The sequence below is a fragment of the Scyliorhinus torazame genome, chromosome 21, assembly GCF_047496885.1.
Source record: "Scyliorhinus torazame isolate Kashiwa2021f chromosome 21, sScyTor2.1, whole genome shotgun sequence".
Classification (NCBI taxonomy): domain Eukaryota; kingdom Metazoa; phylum Chordata; class Chondrichthyes; order Carcharhiniformes; family Scyliorhinidae; genus Scyliorhinus; species Scyliorhinus torazame.
Window position 1 is genome coordinate 126,168 of NC_092727.1, and position 20,068 is coordinate 146,235.

At 47.9% G+C, this 20,068-nt stretch overlaps 1 protein-coding gene across 1 annotated transcript in view; it reads left to right on the plus strand.

Moving 5' to 3' along the window:
- The window catches only part of grik4 (glutamate receptor, ionotropic, kainate 4), a 229,470-nt gene that overhangs the window by 84,689 nt on the left and 124,713 nt on the right, over positions 1-20,068 (plus strand). The window contains exon 9 of the mRNA XM_072487735.1: positions 19,052-19,204. Coding sequence (XP_072343836.1) covers positions 19,052-19,204 — 153 coding nt within the window. The remainder of the gene's footprint in view (positions 1-19,051; positions 19,205-20,068) is intronic.

Genomic DNA, 20,068 nt, shown 5'->3' on the forward strand with positions numbered 1-20,068 from the left:
AGACAATGCGACCGGTGCAGTCGGGACGCTGCTCGACATGGTCCAATTCTTTAGTTCATCCTCTGTCTCTGTCAATGCAAGGCCAGCCATTGAACTACGTAGCCCATTTTTTTACTCGAGTCTGCCTCGCTAGGTGTCTCCCTCTCTTTACTTGCACGTTTTTTTTGAATGCACACTCCTTTTTCAAGATCTCCAGAGTTCACTAATTGAAATCCCCATTTTACGGGCATTTTCTTGCCGACTTAATAACATGATCTTATCCCTCTCCTCTTGACAATATTGTCTCCATAATCCAATTAACTCTTTAGCTTTCATACTTTGGCTCTTTTTAAACTTTATTTATTTGCCTATTTATAACCAATGGCAATTTTTGCTACTTGGCAAAGTTATTTAAAAAGGTTTTAACAGTTTTCTTTTAAAGCTTAAAATGTTTGAAAATTCAAATTGAATTACTGCAAACTGCAAGCTTAGTTCTGATCTCGACTCAGAACTGAATTTAAGATTTGCTTAACACAAACTTGTATAACTTTTACAACTTAATTAATTCTTTATCTTAACAATTTTTCTTTCAACAAGTTTTTCTTACATTCACAAAAATGTTGGCTGCTATCAATGAGGGAGCAGTTAGCTGCGGTGATTTATACCGGAGCAAAATCAACTGTCATCTCCAGATTTACACTTTTTAAAATGGTGTCAGTGAGTTTCTTTAAGTTTCTATTAATTCAGAAATAAAATGAAATAAACATTATTTCAAGTAATTCAAACTTAAGATTCTGGCAATTTCAATCGATTACTTGCTAAAATAATTAACTTTTATCAAAGAGGTGGAGAAATCCACTGGTTTCCTTTAATTAATTCAAAACGTAAGTTTGCTGGAGTTTCACTGACTCGAAAGAAAGGTATCCGATTACACCACAGGCTGCTGCTGTTATCTCAAGGCCGTGTGAGAAGCACTGTCTGTAGTCTTTAACTATGGCTGCTGTTAACCCTTTGAGAAACTTCTGCTTTAACTAACATGCAGCATCCAGTTCTATGGATGTTCTTTGTTTTGAAATTTATCCAAGCAATTCCCCATAATCTCTAACTAGTCCTCAAGACTGCGTTTCTTGCCACTACAGTCCAAGGATACAATTTTAGCTTAATCAACTATAGTTTTAAAAACACTCGTGGAACTGAACCATCTTTCCGATGTCATATCAGTTCATCAAAAACACTCGTGGAACTGAACCATCTTCCCGATGGCCCATCAATTCCACAATTAACCTCAAACTGAACTATCAATTATGATATACCATCAGTTTAATTTTCTAATCCCCAGACTGACCTTTCAGTTTGTCGAGATGATCTTTCCGTACCAATCGCTAGTGACCAGACCAATCAGACCATGAGAAGAGGGGAAACTCAATGTGGTCATTTTCCAGCTACACACATTGTGGGCCCGTTTCCACCTTCCTTATCCAACATCAGTCTAATTCTGATTTCGCAGCTGGCCGGTGACCGTCTGGAGAAATCCCGGATTTCGGTACCAAATGACAATATTGAATTCTTTACCCATCAGTCTGGCCTCAATAAAACTCGAGATGGATTTGTAGGTCTAGTATTATTTATTTTTAACCAATTTGCAAGTCTGACTCGCTTCATAATGAGTCTCAGAACACACAAGCTGTCTTCTGAAACCCTAGGAACCGAGTGCTATGGGAGACAAAGGAATCTCTACAAATACATTCAAATGGCATCAAGTTTCACATACACGATTCCCATAGGTCATCCTATACCCCTCCTGACCTGGCCATACATCCTAATTGGCTCACTTCGCATTCCTTAACCCTGGGCCTCTTGTTACCCAGCATCCTTTTCCCCATCCTCCACCAGACACCCCTCCCCCCCTTCCTTGCCATGCTTTCTGAAATCTTTTGTCTGTGAACTCACTACTATTAGACTGATCACATCCACATTACTGCAACTAATATTTGAACTAAATATTTTATATCACATTCATTTGTTCAATTCCTCAGTGACACCACGGTTCACCAACATGGAACCCTGCTGGATGGAGGAGAGGCAGACCAACCTGTACCCCAGGGTGGGGAGGAGGTTGCCACCCACTGCCGTACACCGAGCCTGCCGCAGGTGGAACAGGCCGTGAGCGCCGTGGTCAACACCACCAAGACCAGCCGGCAGTGCCGGAAAAACTGCACAACCTACTCAGAACCTACTAGGCAGCAGTGTGCCCCGGCACCAAACCCATCCCACACACCCGTAACTGCCCCCCCACCGAGGACCCACCCTGCAGCTCCTGCCAGCACCCGTACCGGCCGCCATGGCCAGGTGCCCTGGCCACGAAGTCCACCAGCTACCCACCCACTGTGCTGCATACGTACGACTGTCTAACACTGCCCATTTGTTATCCACCCCCTCCCCCAGGGGATTCAGACAAAGCCAGAGGGGGACCTGCAGTCCCTCACCACGGCTGAGCAGCGGGCACAGGACCTGATTGGTGGGCTGGGAAGTGGGTGATCACTGCGGCGGCATCGGGGAAGCAAGTGAGACTCTGCTGAGTTGCGGTTCCCATGGCAAGTGTGTCACTGAGCCCACTCCCACACCCACCAACAGCCCTCCACCACCCCACACCTCCCTCCCACACTACCCCCTCTACCACCATCCCAATCATGCGTCTTGTCTTGTGTCTTACAGGATCACCTGGTGGTGACACAGACCTCACCCCCAACCCCAAGCCCAACTCCAGGGGCAGAGCAGTGAGGAGGACATGAACACGGATGTGAGCCCTTGACCTGCAGCCTGAGACACCCCAGAGCTCCAGTCCGGAAGTGACACAGATGGCTGGGCTGGCTGCAAAGGTGGGGTGCTGGTGGGAGGACATTGAGAGTGGGCTTGGCCCAGGGACCAGAGTTAACAGCACTCACTGCTCCAGTGTCCCAACCCCATCGCCAACCCCCCAGCCGTCCCCACTTCCCCCACCCCAGGGATTCGATGGGACCATGTAATGGAATGGCCAGCTCGCATTCAGGGGTCACCCAGGCGGCCTATGTAAAGTGTTACTGTGGCAGGAGTCCTCTTTGGCAAATGGTGCGGAACACCAGTGTTCATCCCAGAGCGGGTCATCATCACCCTCCATCCATTGGACCAAAGCCGCTGTTCCTGCCAGCACAGAACCTGTATCCTGTAGTGAGGCAGGTTGAAATCACAGAGGGGGTTTCAATGGGGTAAGGGGGATTGAGCAGGAAGGGTGTTCATGAGAGAGGCTATGGGAGGTGGTGGCTGGCTGTGGGGGGGGGGGGGGTGGGGAATGTCCATACCGCTGTCCAGGCCCCTAGTTGGTGAACCTGGAGGTGATTAGAGCGTCCCGTGCGCGCTCGCCCAGGCACACACAGGGTGCAGCCTCCTGTGCCTGCCCGGGCCCAAAGCCCTGCCCATCCTCGGCCTCCCTTGTGTCCTCTTCGTCGGACGAGGACTGGCGTTCATCCCCGTCCTCCAGCACGTTGCCCCTCTGCTGCGCGATGTTGTGGAGGGTACAGCAGGCCACCACGATGCGGGCGACCCTCTTAGCGTCATACTGGAGGGCCTCTCCAGAGCGGTGAAACCACCTGAACCACATCTTCAGGAGGCCGAAGCACCGCTTGACGACACTCCTGGTCGCGACATGGGCATCGTTGTAGCGGGTCTCCGCGTTGGTCTGTGGCCTCATCAGCCATGACTGCAGGTTGGATAAGCATCATCAGCCACGGCCGCAGCGGGTAACCCGTGTCGCCCAGGCTCCAACCTCCCTTCGGGGGGTGTGCCTCAAAGAGGTCAGGACCCGCCTAGTGTGCCGGGATGAAGGCACCTTGCACACTGCCTGGGTATCGGGCACACTGCCCGGGTACCGGGCACACTGCCCGGGTATCGGGCACAGGCATGCATGATGAGCATCTCATGGTCACATAACAGCTGCATGTTCATCGAGAGGAACCCCTTGATGCACGATCAATGACCACTAAAGCGAGGTTGTAGTCCAACTGAAGGCTTTAATAAGCTAGATGTTTCCCCCAGCAGCTCAGATACAGAATGAAGGCTGCTGGGGCGGCACTGGTTCTTATACCCTGCCTAGCAGGGCGGAGCTACCATACATTCTAACCAATAGAAAGCATACAGTTTCCACCAATGGTGCTTTAGCCTATCAGGTACCATAATACCTATAATACCACACCCCTTTCGGTTTGTGAAGACCGGCCTGTCATGGGCCGGTACTCGTAGGGGGACATGCATCCCGTTGATCACCCCCTGGACCCGGGGCATCTCGGCGACGACGACGTACCCCACTGCCCCCGCATCCTGGTGGGCTCAGTCCACTTTGAATTTGATATATTGTAGCGACTGGATATATCTGGCCTCCGTAATGGCACGGATGCACCTGTGCACTGAGGTCTGCGAGAATCTGGACAGGTCCCCACTCAGCGCCTGGAAGGATCTCGTGGCATAAAAGTACAGGGCGACTGTCACCTTGATGACCAGTGGGAGCGGGTGTCATCCTCCATACCAACACGGTTCCAGGTGCATCATGATCTGGCAGATATGTCGCCAGCTATGTCCGGACTGGCAGGTCATCGAATGACAGGTGCTGCTGGTACACAAGAGGCCTCATGCGGCACCTCCCTTGCACCTCCTCCTCCTTGGCCTGTTGGGCGGCTCCTATTCCTCTGGGGCAGGCTCCGCTGCTACACGGTGCTCCTCGAGCAGTTCCAGTTCGTACAGTCGCAGGGCATCCCCAGGGCTGCGGCAACCATTCCGAGTTGAATTCCAAAGTACATTGTCTGTCGGGTGTGAAAATCGGACATGTTAGCATGGTACAGAAGATGAAGTCACATCCGGTGATGAAGGGTCTGTTCCTGTGCTGTATTGTTCTTTGTTGTCAAAAGTCTTCTAAAAGCCTAAATAAACCACATCCACAGGTCTCCCTGGTCAACTCTACTCGTTACATCTTCAAAAGAATTCCAATAGAATTCTCAAGCATGATTTTCCTTTCGTAAATCCTGCTGACTTTGTCTGATTACACCCCTGCTTTCCAAATGCTGTGCTATGAAACCCTTGATAATGGACTCCAGCAACTTCCCTAATACCGACGTTAGGCTCACTGGTCTATAGTTCCCTGTTTTCTCTCTACTTCCCTTTTTGAATAAAGGTGTTATATTAGCTACCCTCCAATCTGTAGGAACCATTTCAGAGTCCAAAGAATTTTGGAAAATGACCAACACTGGATCTACTGGGCTGGATTCTCCGCCGGCGGGATGCTCTGTTTTGCCGGCAGCCCGGGGTTTCCTGATGGCGTGGGGCTGCCCCACAATGGGAAACCCCATTGACCAGCCGGCGAAACGGAGAATCCCACCGGAGGGATGAACCAGAAATTTGGCGCGGCAGCACGGAGAATCCAGCCCACTATTTCTGGGACCACTACCGTAAGTACTCTGGGATGAAGATTATCAAGGCCTGGAGATTTGTCCGCCTTCAATCCCATTAAATTCCCAAACAATTTATTTACTAATACCAATTTCCTTCAAAGCTTCATTAAAACTTGTGTTTTGCAGAACTTCCGGTACATTATTCGTGTCTTCTGTTGTGAAGACAGAAGAAAAGTACGAATTTAGTTCCTCAGCCATTTCTCTGTTGACTGGTATTGTATAAGGCATTGGTGAGGCCACCTGGAGTATTGTGTGTAGTTTTGGTCTCCTTCTCTGCAGAAGGATGTTGTTACCATGGAGGGAGCGCAGCAAAGGTTTACCTGGCTGATTCCTGGCATGGCGAGACTGTCATATTAGGATAGACTAAATCTCTGATTTCCTGTCTAATGCTATTCCCAACATTACCACTGCAGTTTGGTGGTCTGTACCACCCCTACAAATGTTTTTTGCTCCTTGATAACTCAATCCAGACAGATTCCACATCATCTGATATCGTTCCTCAATATTGTATCAATATCTTCTTTAGTCAAGAATGCAACTCCACCATCTTTTCTTTCCTGTCTGTCCTTCCTAAAAACTGAATAGACTCAATGTTTAGTTCCCATCCTTGGTCACCTTGGAGCCTTGTCTCCGTAATCCCAACTATATCATATCCCTTTACGTATATCTGGAGTGAGGTACATGATTTGATAAGAATTCCAGACAGAAGGAGGACTCACAGAGTGTGTCAGGTTAATATGCTAAAAGATTATTTTGATAGAAAAGGAAAGAAAGAGGAGGTGTTAGTCGTTGTAACTCAGCGATAAATCCAGACAATTCTGAATTTGACATTCCTGAAATTAAATTGCACAATGGGGAAACATTAATAAATTGGGATAAATTATTGAGTTACCTTCCGGAGGAAAATCAAAATGACCTGAAAGAGTTATTATAGTCACATCGAGCTGAGTGGAGATAACTTGGGACATATAAAAGCAATTACACAGGACGTAGCTGTCGGAAATGATATTCACATTAAACAACATCCATGTAAGCTCAATCCGCTAACAACTCAGCCATAAATGCAGATGGTTGATGTAGTAAACGAACAACAGAACTCCTTGGCAGAGTGAATGGAGAGCTGGAGGCTGGGAAGCAGCTGGAATGGGAACTTCATCCAGCAGGAGGCATCGATGATGGTTACACGGAAGAGAAAGCTGGTTCGGAAAGGCAGATTCGGACGAAAGCTGAGATCCAGTATCAGATTGCGCAGGAACTCCAGCACACCAGCAATCATCTGCATACGATCGAAGAGGAGCAACAACAACCCCAACAAGGGAGAGAGCTACTCACAAGGCAACAGGTTGTAATGATAGGAACTGCAGGAATTCTGGAGTTCCATGGGCAGTGAAATTCATCATAATGGTGACACAGGAAGTGATGACGCTGGAATCTGGTCAGGTGGGACAGATGAAGGACTAAAGCTGTATCAACATTTCACAGAGAGAATCGTCAATGGTGGAATATGGAATTCGGGGGCTGAACAGGTGGTACAAATGCCGCCAGAATAGTCAGCGAATTTTCAACATGTAGTGACTGGTGTTTGACACTGTGCAAATGCACCAGCTGTTACCTATTATTTTTAGCTATCCTCAACAGCAAAAGAAGTAGGATCCAAACCCATTGATAAATGTGACGAACTGATGATGAATGCTGCAACCACGATCAACAATCTGTCGTACGATCACATGAATACTCTGCTGGTAAATCACAGAATCACAGAATGATACAGTGCAGAAGAGGCCCTTCGGCCCATCGCGGCTGCACCAATGCATGAAAGGCCCTGACCTGCCCACCTAATCCCACTTGCCAGCACTTGGCCCATAACCTTGAATCTTATGGCGTGCCAAGTACTCATCCAAGTACTTGGCATGCCATACCCCTCTACCATCCTCCCAGGCAGTGCATTCCAGACCATCACCATCCTCTGGGTAAAGCCAGACAACTGCATGTAACTGAGTTACTGATGCAGTTTTGTTGTGATTATGGAGATTGTCACCGAGGCCACTTTTAGGTCTGATACCAGAACTACTTGGACATAACTAATGCAAAAGTGTCAGAAAGAAAATGTGATTGCTGATGCTCATCATGACTGTGATATGGGAAAAGACGATACATATTTATGTGATGTTTGTTTGTTTGAAAATGAAAAAAGATGTGTACCGTATAGAATGGAAACTGTATGTAATCTTAAGCAATGTTTAAAATTAAAAAGGGTTCAGAAAATTAAGCCATCTGTGTGTATTGATGGTTACTTTTCTTCTAGGAAGGGAGGTGTTACTCGAGGGAGATATTAGGAAATTGGGTCCAGAAATTATATTCAAGATGTAGCAGGTAATTTAGGGGTGAAACTGACTGAGGGAAAATACTGCTAGCAAGGAGTCAGAGGGATACGCCCATATCTGGCCGAGTTACTTTGTCAGGTCAGACTTAGACTCATTAGTAGGAATACACGGGATGCCCCAGATCCATTGTTCTTCCGACATTCCTGTCTGACCAGCTATTAGCCCATTACATGATGGCCTCTTTGTCTGTCAATGGGAGGTTAGTTTCAAATCAATAGCATGGCTCTGTTTTGTATAAAAGGGAGTGGGCAATTAGCCTAGTTAACGTTAATGGATCATGCCTGGAGATCCCAGCAGAGAACATTTGTTTGAGGGGCTGGGAGGAGCTTAGAGAGAGAGAGAGAGCAAGAATGATGCTCTTAACAGTTACAGAGGAGAAGGCTTTGGAAATCGACTGAAAGAGGTCATAACAGTTGCCACAAGGCAGGCTTTGGAAAAGGGTTATGAAAGAATGTCCCTAACAGAAGACACATTGCTTCCTAAGTGTGATTATTGACTTTGCCTGCCTGTGTAACTGGAATGAGAACTGAAGGTTTATTTAAAGTGCTGTTTAATAGGACCTAGTGTGTTAATGTTACAAAACTACATGCAATCTGTTAGTGTTAGAGTTGAATTTTCAAAGTTTAAATACTGTTTTCTTTTCTTTTGTTTTAATAAAGTTTGTTCATTAAATACTAAATCGTTTGCACTGAGTGCTGAATTTGGTGCTTTTTGAGTGCTATAGTAAGAGTTTGGTGACCAAGGGAGTTAGGTGAGGAGGGAGTAAGGTGCTCCTTTCATTTTGTTTCCGACATTTCCGCAAAGAGTGCGAAGAGAGCCAGGAGTTTACAGAAAGTGTAGCTGACTGGGAGCAGAGTCGGAGGGCGGAGATCTAGTTAGTCCACAGGGCAGCTATATTCTGTCAGGTAAGTAGGGATGGAGGCTAGGCCAGTTGCATGCTCCTCCTGTAGGATGTGGGTGGTGAGGGATACCACCGGTGTCCCCGCTGACTATACCTGCGGGAAGTGCACCCAACTTCAGCTCCTCAAAGACCGTGTTAGGGAACTGGAGCTGAAGCTGGATGAACTTCGGATCATCCGGGAGGCAGAGGGGGTGATTGAGAAGAGTTACAGGGAGGTAACCACACCCAAGGTACAGGACAAGAATAGCTGGGTTACAGTCAGGGGGAAAAAAACAAACAGGCAGACAGTGCAGGGATCCTTCGTGGCCGTTCCCCTTCAAAACAAGTATACCGTTTTGGATGCTGTTGGGGGGGATGACCTACCGGGGGAAGGCCCTAGCGGCCAGGTCTCTGGCACTGAGTCTGGCTCTGGGGCTCAGAAGGGAAGGGGGGAGAATAGAAAAGCAATAGTTGTAGGAGATTCAATGGTTAGGGGAATAGATAGGAGATTCTGTGGTCGCGTGCGAGACTCCCGGAAGGTATGTTGCCTCCCGGGTGCCAGGGCCAGGGATGTCTCGGATCGTGTCTTCAGGATCCTTAAGGGGGAGGGGGAGCAGCCAGAAGTCGTGGTGCACATTGGTACCAACGACATAGGTAGGAAAAGGGGTGTGGAGGTAATAAACAAGTTTAGGGAGTTAGGCTGGAAGTTAAAAGCCAGGACAGACAGAGTTGTCATCTCTGGTTTGTTGCCGGTGCCACGTGATAGCGAGGCTAGGAATAGGGAGAGATTGCAGTTGAACACGTGGCTGCAGGAATGGTGTAGGAGGGAGGGCTTCAGGTATTTGGATAATTGGAGCGCATTCTGGGGAAGGTGGGGCCTGTACAAGCAGGATGGGTTGCATCTGAACCAGAGGGGCACCAATGTCCTGGGAGGGAGGTTTTCTAGTACTCTTCGGGAGGGTTTAAACTAATTTGGCAGGGGAATGGGAACCGGATTTGTAGTCCAGCAACTAAGGTAGCCGATATTCAGGACGCCAAAGCGTGTAGTGAGGCAGTGGGGAAGGGAACACTGACAAAGGAGAGCACTTGCAGGCACGGAGATGGGTTGAAGTGTGTATACTTCAACGCAAGAAGCATCAGGAATAAGGTGGGTGAACTTAAGGCATGGATCGGTACTTGGGACTACGATGTGGTGGCCATCACGGAAACTTGGATAGAAGAGGGGCAGAAATGGTTGTTGGAGGTCCCTGGTTATAGATGTTTCAATAAGATTAGGGAGGGTGGTAAAAGAGGTGGGGGGGGGGGGGGTGGCATTATTAATTAGAGATAGTATAACAGCTGCAGAAAGGCAGTTCGAGGAGTATCACCCTATTGAGGTAGTATGGGTTGAAGTCAGAAATAGGAAAGCAGCAGTCACCTTGTTAGGAGTTTTCTATAGGCCCCCCAATAGTAGCAGAGATGTGGAGGAACAGATTGGGAAACAGAACATAGAACATAGAACATAGAAAATACAGCACAGAACAGGCCCTTCGGCCCACGATGTTGTGCCGAACCTTTGTCCTAGATTAATCATAGATTATCATTGAATTTACAGTGCAGAAGGAGGCCATTCGGCCCTTTGAGTCTGCACCGGCTCTTGGAAAGAGCACCCTACCCAAACTCAACACCTCCACCCAACACCAAGGGCAATTTGGACATTAAGGGCAATTTATCATTGGCCAATTCACCTAACCCGCACATCTTTGGACTGTGGGAGGAAACCGGAGCACCCGGAGGAAACCCACGCAGACACGGGGAGGACGTGCAGACTCCGCACAGACAATGACCCAATCCGGAATCGAACCTGGGACCATGGAGCTGTGAAGCAATTGTGCTATGCACAATGCTACCGTGCTGCCCTTAAGAACAAATAAATCTACACTATATCATTTTACCGTAATCCATGTACCTATCCAATAGCTGCTTGAAGGTCCCTAATGTTTCCGACTCAACTACTTCCACAGGCAGTGCATTCCATGCCCCCACTACTCTCTGGGTAAAGAGCCTACCTCTGATATCCCTCCTATATCTTCCACCTTTCACCTTAAATTTATGTCCCCTTGTAATGGTGTGTTCCACCCGGGGAAAAAGTCTCTGACTGTCTACTCTATCTATTCCCCTGATCATCTTATAAACCTCTATCAAGTCGCCCCTCATCCTTCTCCGCTCTAATGAGAAAAGGCCTAGCACCCTCAACCTTTCCTCGTAAGACCTACTCTCCATTCCAGGCAACATCCTGGTAAATCTTCTTTGCACCTTTTCCAGAGCTTCCACATCCTTCCTAAAATGAGGCGACCAGAACTGTACACAGTACTCCAAATGTGGCCTTACCAAAGTTTTGTACAGCTGCATCATCACCTCACGGCTCTTAAATTCAATCCCTCTGTTAATGAACGCGAGCACACCATAGGCCTTCTTCACAGCTCTATCCACTTGAGTGGCAACTTTCAAAGATGTATGAACATAGACCCCAAGATCTCTCTGCTCCTCCACATTGCCAAGAACTCTACCGTTAACCCTGTATTCCGCATTCATATTTGTCCTTCCAAAATGGACAACCTCACACTTTTCAGGGTTAAACTCCATCTGCCACTTCTCAGCCCAGCTCTGCATCCTACAGATTTTGGAAAGGTGCAGAAGTCATAGGGTAGTAGTCATGGGCGACTTTAACTTCCCAAATATTGAGTGGAAACTCTTTAGATCAAATAGTTTGGATGGGGTGGTGTTTGTGCAGTGTGTCCAGGAAGCTTTTCTAACGCAGTATGTAGATTGTCCGACCAGAGGAGGGGCAATATTGGATTTAGTGCTGGGTAATGAACCAGGGCAAGTGATAGATTTGTTAGTGGGGGAGCATTTTGGAGATAGTGACCACAATTCTGTGACTTTCACTTTAGTAATGGAGAGGGATAGGTACGTGCAACAGGGCAAGGTTTACAATTGGGGGAAGGGTAAATACGATGTTGTCAGACAAGAATTGAAATGCATAAGTTGGGAACATAGACTGGCAGGGAAGGACACAAGTGAAATGTGGAACTTGTTCAAGGAACAGGTGCTACGTGTCCTTGATATGTATGTCCCTGTCAGGCAGGGAAGAGATGGTCGAGTGAGGGAACCATGGTTGACAAGAGAGGTTGTATGTCTTGTTAAGAGGAAAAAGGAGACTTATGTAAGGCTGAGGAAACAAGGTTCAGACAGGGCATTGGAGGGATACAAGATAGCCAGGAGGGAACTGAAAAAAGGGATTAGGAGAGCTAAGAGAGGGCATGAACAATCTTTGGCGGGTAGGATCAAGGAAAACCCCAAGGCCTTTTACACATATGTGAGAAATATGAGAATGACTAGAGCGAGGGTAGGTCCGATCAAGGACAGTAGCGGGAGATTGTGCATTGAGTCTGAAGAGATAGGAGAGGTCTTGAACGAGTACTTTTCTTCTGTATTTACAAATGAGAGGGGCGATATTGTTGGAGAGGACAGTGTGAAACAGATTGGTAAGCTCGAGGAAATACTTGTTAGGAAGGAAGATGTGTTGGGCATTTTGGAAAAACTTGAGGATAGACAAGTCCCCCGGGCCTGACGGGATATATCCAAGGATTCTATGGGAAGCAAGAGATGAAATTGCAGAGCCGTTGGCAATGATCTTTTCGTCCTCACTGTCAACAGGGGTGGTACCAGGGGATTGGAGAGTGGCGAATGTCGTGCCCCTGTTCAAAAAAGGAACTAGGGATAACCCTGGGAATTATAGGCCAGTTAGTCTTACTTCGGTGGTAGGCAAAGTAATGGAAAGGGTACTGAAGGGTAGGATTTCTGAGCATCTGGAAAGACACTGCTTGATTAGGGATAGTCAGCACGGATTTGTGAGGGGTAGGTCTTGCCTTACAAGACTTATTGAATTCTTTGAGGAGGTGACCAAGCATGTGGATGAAGGTAAAGCAGTGGATGTAGTGTACATGGATTTTAGTAAGACATTTGATAAGGTTCCCCATGGTAGGTTTATGCAGAAAGTAAGGAGGCATGGGATAGTGGGAAATTTGGCCAGTTGGATAACGAACTGGCTAACCGATAGAAGTCAGAGAGTGGTGGTGGATGGTAAATATTCAGCCTGGATCCCAGTTACCAGTGGCGTACCGCAGGGATCAGTTCTGGGTCCTCTGCTGTTTGTGATTTTCATTAATGACTTGGACAAGGGAGTTGAAGGGTGGGTCAGTAAATTTGCAGACGATACGAAGATTGGTGGAGTTGTGGATAGTGAGGAGGGCTGTTGTCGGCTGCAAAGAGACATAGGTAGGATGCAGAGCTGGGCTGAGAAGTGGCAGATGGAGTTTAACCCTGAAAAGTGTGAGGTTGTCCATTTTGGAAGGACAAATATGAATGCGGAATACAGGGTTAACGGTAGAGTTCTTGGCAATGTGGAGGAGCAGAGAGATCTTGGGGTCTATGTTCATACATCTTTGAAAGTTGCCACTCAAGTGGATAGAGCTGTGAAGAAGGCCTATGGTGTGCTCGCGTTCATTAACAGAGGGATTGAATTTAAGAGCCGTGAGGTGATGATGCAGCTGTACAAAACTTTGGTAAGGCCACATTTGGAGTACTGTGTACAGTTCTGGTCGCCTCATTTTAGGAAGGATGTGGAAGCTTTGGAAAAGGTGCAAAGAAGATTTACCAGGATGTTGCCTGGAATGGAGAGTAGGTCTTACGAGGAAAGGTTGAGGGTGCTAGGCCTTTTCTCATTAGAACGGAGAAGGATGAGGGGCGACTTGATAGAGGTTTATAAGATGATCAGGGGAATAGATAGAGTAGGCAGTCAGAGACTTTTTCCCCGGGTGGAACAAACCATTACAAGGGGACATAAATTTAAGGTGAAAGGTGGAAGATATAGGAGCGATATCAGAGGTAGGTTCTTTTCCCAGAGAGTAGTGGGGGCATGGAATGCACTGCCTGTGGAAGTAGTTGAGTCGGAAACATTAGGGACCTTCAAGCAGCTATTGGATAGGTACATGGATTACGGTAAAATGATATTATGTAGATTTATTTGTTCTTAAGAGCAGCACGGTAGCATTGTGGATAGCACAATGCTTCACAGCTCCAGGGTCCCAGGTTCGATTCCGGCTTGGGTCACTGTCTGTGCGGAGTCTGCACATCCTCCCCGTGTCTGCGTGGGTTTCCTCTGGGTGCTCCGGTTTCCTCCCACAGTCCAAAGATGTGCAGGTTAGGTGAATTGGCCAATGATAAATTGCCCTTAATGTCCAAAATTGCCCTTGATGTTGGGTGGAGGTGTTGAGTTTGGGTAGGGTGCTCTTTCCAAGAGCCGGTGCAGACTCAAAGGGCCGAGTGGCCTCCTTCTGCACTGTAGATTCAATGATAATCTATGATTAATCTAGGACAAAGGTTCGGCACAACATCGTGGGCCGAAGGGCCTGTTCTGTGCTGTATTTTCTATGTTCTATGTTCTATGTATTTCTTAGCGATCTTTCTGCACAGTCTTAAAATTTAAAAAATCTTTTTTTAAAAGGATTGAAAAGAGCATCATGGGTTTTGTGTGGGCCGGGAAGACCCCGAGAGTGAGGAAGGGATTCTTACAGCGTAGCAGGGATAGGGGGGGGCTGGCACTACCGAGCCTAAGTGAGTATTATTGGGCCGCTAATATTTCAATGGTGAGTAAGTGGATGGGAGAGGAGGAGGGAGCGGCGTGGAAGAGATTAGAGAGGGCGTCCTGTAGGGGGACTAGCCTATAGGCTATGGTGACAGCCCCATTGCCGTTCTCACCGAGGAACTACACCACAAGCCCGGTGGTGGTGGCTACACTGAAGATTTGGGGACAGTGGAGACGGCATAGGGGAAAGACTGGAGCCTTGGGGGGGTCCCCGATAAGAAACACCCATAGGTTTGCCCCGGGGGGAATGGATGGGGGATATGGAATGTGGCAAAGAGCAGGAATAACGCAACTGAAAGATCTGTTTGTGGATGGGAAGTTCGCGAGTCTGGGAGCGCTGACCGAGAAATATGGGTTGCCCCAAGGGAATGCATTCAGGTATATGCAACTGAGGGCTTTTGCGAGGCAACAGGTGAGGGAATTTCGGCAGCTCCCGACACAAGAGGTGCAGGACAGAGTGATCTCAAAGACATGGGTGGGGGATGGTAAGGTGTCAGATATATATAGGGGAATGAGGGACGAAGGGGAGACTATGGTAGATGAATTAAAAGGGAAATGGGAAGAAGAGCTGGGGGAGGAGATCGAGGAGGGGCTGTGGGCAGATGCCCTAAGCAGGGTAAACTCGTCGTCCTCGTGTGCTAGGCTAAGCCTGATTCAGTTTAAGGTATTACACAGGGCGCATATGACTGGAGCACGGCTCAGTAAATTTTTTGGGGTGGAGGATAGGTGTGCGAGGTGCTCGAGAAGCCCAGCGAATCATACCCATATGTTTTGGTCATGCCCGGTACTACAGGGGTTTTGGATGGGGGTGACAAAGGTGCTTTCAAAAGTAGTGGGGGTCCGGGTCGAACCAAGCTGGCGGTTGGCTATATTTGGGGTTGCACAAGAGCCGGGAGTGCAGGAGGCGAGAGAGGCCGATGTTTTGGCCTATGCGTCCCTAGTAGCCCGGCGCAGGATATTGCTAATGTGTAAAGAAGCCAAGCCCCCGGGGGTGGAGACCTGGATAAATGACATGGCAGGGTTTATAAAGCTAGAGCGGATTAAGTTCGTTCTAAGGGGGTCGGCTCAAGGGATCACCAGGCGGTGGCAACCGTTCGTCGAATACCTCGCAGAAAGATAGATGGAATGGAAAAAAGAAGGCAGCAGCAGCAGCCCAGGATCGGGGGTGGGGGGGGAGGGGGGGGGGGAGGGGGGGGGGGAGGAGGAACCAGAAGGACTCTCAGGATTGTTAATATATACTGTATAATATGTATAGGTCGTTGCTACAGATAATTATATATTGGACTGTTAAATTATATTTTTGGACAGTGTTACTTGTGATAAGGCAGTTGCCAATTAGGGTTAGTTTTCATTTTTGTTATTTATTATTTATTCAATTTTTGTTTATAAAATAGGTCATTGTTATTTGTGTTGTTATAATATTGTGTAAAGGATGCACAATGTACTGTGTTGGTTGACCAAAAATTTTCAATAAAATATTTTAATAAAAAATTTTTTTTTTTAAATTTATGGCTCTGGTTCAGTCTCTTAACCGCTGTTGAGAGCTTACCAGACGTCTGTAACATGGGCATGGGTGAGTTGTGCCAGTGGGTGCCAGGGTGTGCTAGGGCACAGACATGGTATTGTGCTGTGGGGGAGGGGGGTGCGGTGCCAGCTGCTGACTCATTGAGGGGGAGGTCTGGGATGGCAGGTGGGTCCTTCTTGTGGCACACCGTGAGCTGCCTCTGCCTCCCAGGCAGCACTGGCTGACCCGTGGTTGACCTTCCGACCCCCTCCAGGGAACAGGGTGTCCGTCTGGACTCCACCGTGTCCAACAGTCTGGCCAGGATGGCATAACCGGACTGGAGGGCTGGGCTGCACAGTGGAATGGGAACATGCTGTCTGGAGGGAGCGGTTAATGTGCTGTTCTCACTCATTAGTGGGGAGCTGCCGGGTGCAGTCCAGGCGAATCAGCTGGCGGGGCAGCCATTTTCACCATGGAACCCATGGAGGCATCTTTACCGGCCCTAATTGACGTCCGATACCCAGTAAATCACGCTCACTACCGTACTTAGTGCTTTTCCTGTCAGATCGCACCTTTTGTTCTCCCACCGGAGCTGAATCCCTTCTATTCCGCGCTGGCCCTGGAGGCAACGCTCAGAAACAGTTCAGTGCCCCTTTGCCATGAACAAGGTCATATGGGGGTCACAGGGGATTCCGTCGTGGATCCCGCTATTGGGCTGCCATTTTGATCAGACGGCCTCCACTGACCCTCCCACCTGAGACCCCCCACCAGAGACCCCCAATAAACCACCCATAAGACCCCCATCAAAGACTTCTACCAGAGACCCCCATCAGACTCCCCCAACCAGAGATCCCCACCACAGACCGTCCACCAGCGACCCCCATAACGGGGAACACCCCATAACAGGAATTTCCCCCCCCCCCATTTAATAGAATCCATCCCCCATATCAGAGAAACCCCCCCCCTCCCCGACCATCAGTCACTCCTGCCTGGAATTAAAGTGCAGTCCAGGCAGAAACAGTGAAAAAAAAACTGCTTATCACTCACCTGTGCTTCATACCTGCTTCCTCAGACAGATGTCTCGAAAGTAGCAACTGTAACTTAGTAGACAACCAAAACCACATCACTAGGCTTTAAACCCACTCAGATCTGGTTTAGCACACTGGGCTAAATCGCTGGCTTTTAAAGCAGGCCAGCAGCACGGTTCAATTCCCGTACCAGCCTCCCCGAACAGGCGCCGGAATGTGGCGACTAGAGGCTTTTCACAGTAACTTAATTGAAGCCTACTTGTGACAATAAGCAATTTTCATTTTTTCATTTCATCCTCTGATCTGCGAGGTTTCTATTCTGTGAAACTAACCGCAATGTTTATAAACATCTAGCTACGATTGACTGCTCATGACCATATCAAAAGCAGGTAAGTGCATTCTGTTGAGAAAAAGAAATGAAAGCACTTAACTCATGGATGTTTATAAACATTTGGGGGTTCCCTGTTATGAGGGGTCTCCGGTAGGGTCTGATGTGAGTCTCTGGTGGGGTGGTCCGGTGGGGATCAGATAGGAACTCTGGTGTGGGTCTCTTGGGGGGGTCTCTGATGGTGGGGGTCTGTTGTGAAGGTCTCTCATCGGAGTCTCGGTGGGGGGGATCTGTTCGGGGGGTTTGATCGGGTTTCTGGTGGGGTTCCCTGATAGGGGTCTCTCATGGTGGTCTGATGGGGATCTCTGGTTAGGGGGCTGGGTAGTCAGGATTTGCGTTGCGGAGGGAACAGAGGTCCTCTGATGGACTTGGGGAGCACCTACCTTAAATACTTATCCCCATGGCCCACCGCGAGTTCCACTGTGTCAGGGCCATGTTGACGAATCTGTGACTGTATGGAACCTTAGTTAGGCCACACTTGGAGTATAGTGTTCAATTCTGGTCGCCACACTACCAGAAGGATGTGGAGGCTTTAGAGAGGGTGCAGAAGAGATTTACCAGAATGTTGCCTGGTATGGAGGGCATAAGCTATGAGGAGCGGTTGAATAAACTCGGTTTGTTCTCACTGGAACGAAGGAGGTTGAGGGGCGACCTGATAGAGGTATACAAAATTATGAGGGGCATAGACAGAGTGGATAGTCAGAGGCTTTTCCCCAGGGTAGAGGGGTCAATTACTAGGGGGCATAGGTTTAAGGTGAGAGGGGCAAGGTTTAGAGTAGATGTACGAGGCAAGTTTTTTACGCAGAGGGTAGTGGGTACCTGGAACTCGCTACCGGAGGAGGTTGTGGAAGCAGGGACGATAGGGACATTTAAGGGGCATCTTGACAAATATATGAATAGGATGGGAATAGAAGGATACGGACCCAGGAAGTGTAGAAGATTGTAGTTTAGTCGGGCAGTATGGTCGGCACGGGCTTGGAGGGCCGAAGGGCCTGTTCCTGTGCTGTACATTTCTTTGTTCTTTGTTCTTTGTTTGCACCAACCCATGCCCACGTGAATTCTGGCCCAGAGGGCCACAGAATCGTGGCGAATCCAGTGCCCAGCTCATTAATAGAATGCAAATTGGTTATTTCGACCTATTTGCAGCCTCCTGCTGGTGTGACCGCGAACCTTGATACTGTCTCCAGCCGGGGCCGCAGCATCAGGAAAGGGCGCTGATCTTGTTTTCTACCCTGACTGCGGATTCTCCGCTGCATCGGAACTTCTGTGACTGACGGTGCGACTCAGGAGAATCCAGCTCCTGATCTTCAAATTCAGCCTTTCTGAAGCTACCCTCAGCTGAGCTGGTTTTTACATTGACTAATGTGAAGAGTGGAGGCATCTCTCACTCTATGAATATTCATTAAAAACTGCAGATTTGATGTTGGAGAATTTTTCCTTAATTTGAAAAAATATTAGGTGATAGCTTTGGTTCTTTAAGTTAATTTTAATGGTGAGTCAAACTATAATTTTATTTAGATCTCAGTAAGAAATTACTGCTTCAGGCATTTTAAATCTCATTCAAGATTGATATCTCAATTTTTTTAAAATTAAACATTTCATTTAAAATGGGAGGAAATAGTTACAATTAAATTTCCACATTCACATTGAATTTACTTCTGAACTTTGATGAACCATATTTCTAACTCTCTCCAGAAATGATCTTCTGCCTCTTGCACCTAGCTCTCCTCTGCACTCTTGTTTGATGCTGTCTATGTCATCATCACCGCTGTCCATGAACTTAACCGCAGCCAGGAAATTGCTGTCAAACCCTTGTCCTGTGCCTCTGCACAGATTTGGCAACATGGAACCAGCCTGATGAACTATCTAAGAATGGTGAGTTATTAACAACTTTAGAAATCAAACTGCTGAGAATTCTGTGTGGATTCTGTTGTTGGCATTGTTCTGTATTTGTATGGAACCATGGAATTTATACAGTCTTGCGTGTCTTTATGTGGAATCAATATGATTGAATTCTCTGGGCTGAATTCTCTGCCGTCGTGATGCTCCATTTTGCCGGCAGCCCGGGACAGCGTGGGGCTGCCCCACAATGCGAAACGCCATTGGCCAGCCGGCGAAACGGAGAATCCCGACGGCATGCTGAACCAGAAATCTGGCACGGCGGGACGGAGAATCCCGCCCGGTGTGATTGCTCTGTGTCCATTTGGAGTCTGCATAGTCTCGTTGCCCAGGGTTTCTGTGGAATGTAAAAAGTGTTGCTGTCTCTTCTTAGTTTCATGAGTGTTTTTTGTTAATTAATCACCAAAAGATGACATTTTATCTTTCTAGTCAGTAATTATAACTTCGAGCAACTGTTCTGTTTGCAGGCAAATTTGCAGATCTTTGTGGAAACTGTGAGCCAATTAAATCAGTGGGGAGTTTCCTTGCCTTTGAGTCAGAACGTTCCGGGTTCCGATCCCATTCCAGAGATTTGAGCCCAAAATCTAGGCTGACTCTTAAGTTCAGTATGAAGGAAACATGGTGCTTCAGAGTTACCATTTTCTGGATGATATGTTAAAGCATGTCTGTCCCGTCAGCTGGATGTGAGAGATCCCATGGCACCTTGGGAAGAAGACCAGGGGCGTTAGCCCGACGATCATTGATACATATAAGATTCTGACAGGGCTGGACATACCTCAGAGATGTTGTTTCCTCTGGCTGGGGGTCTGGAATAAGGGGTCACAGTCTCGGGATATGGGG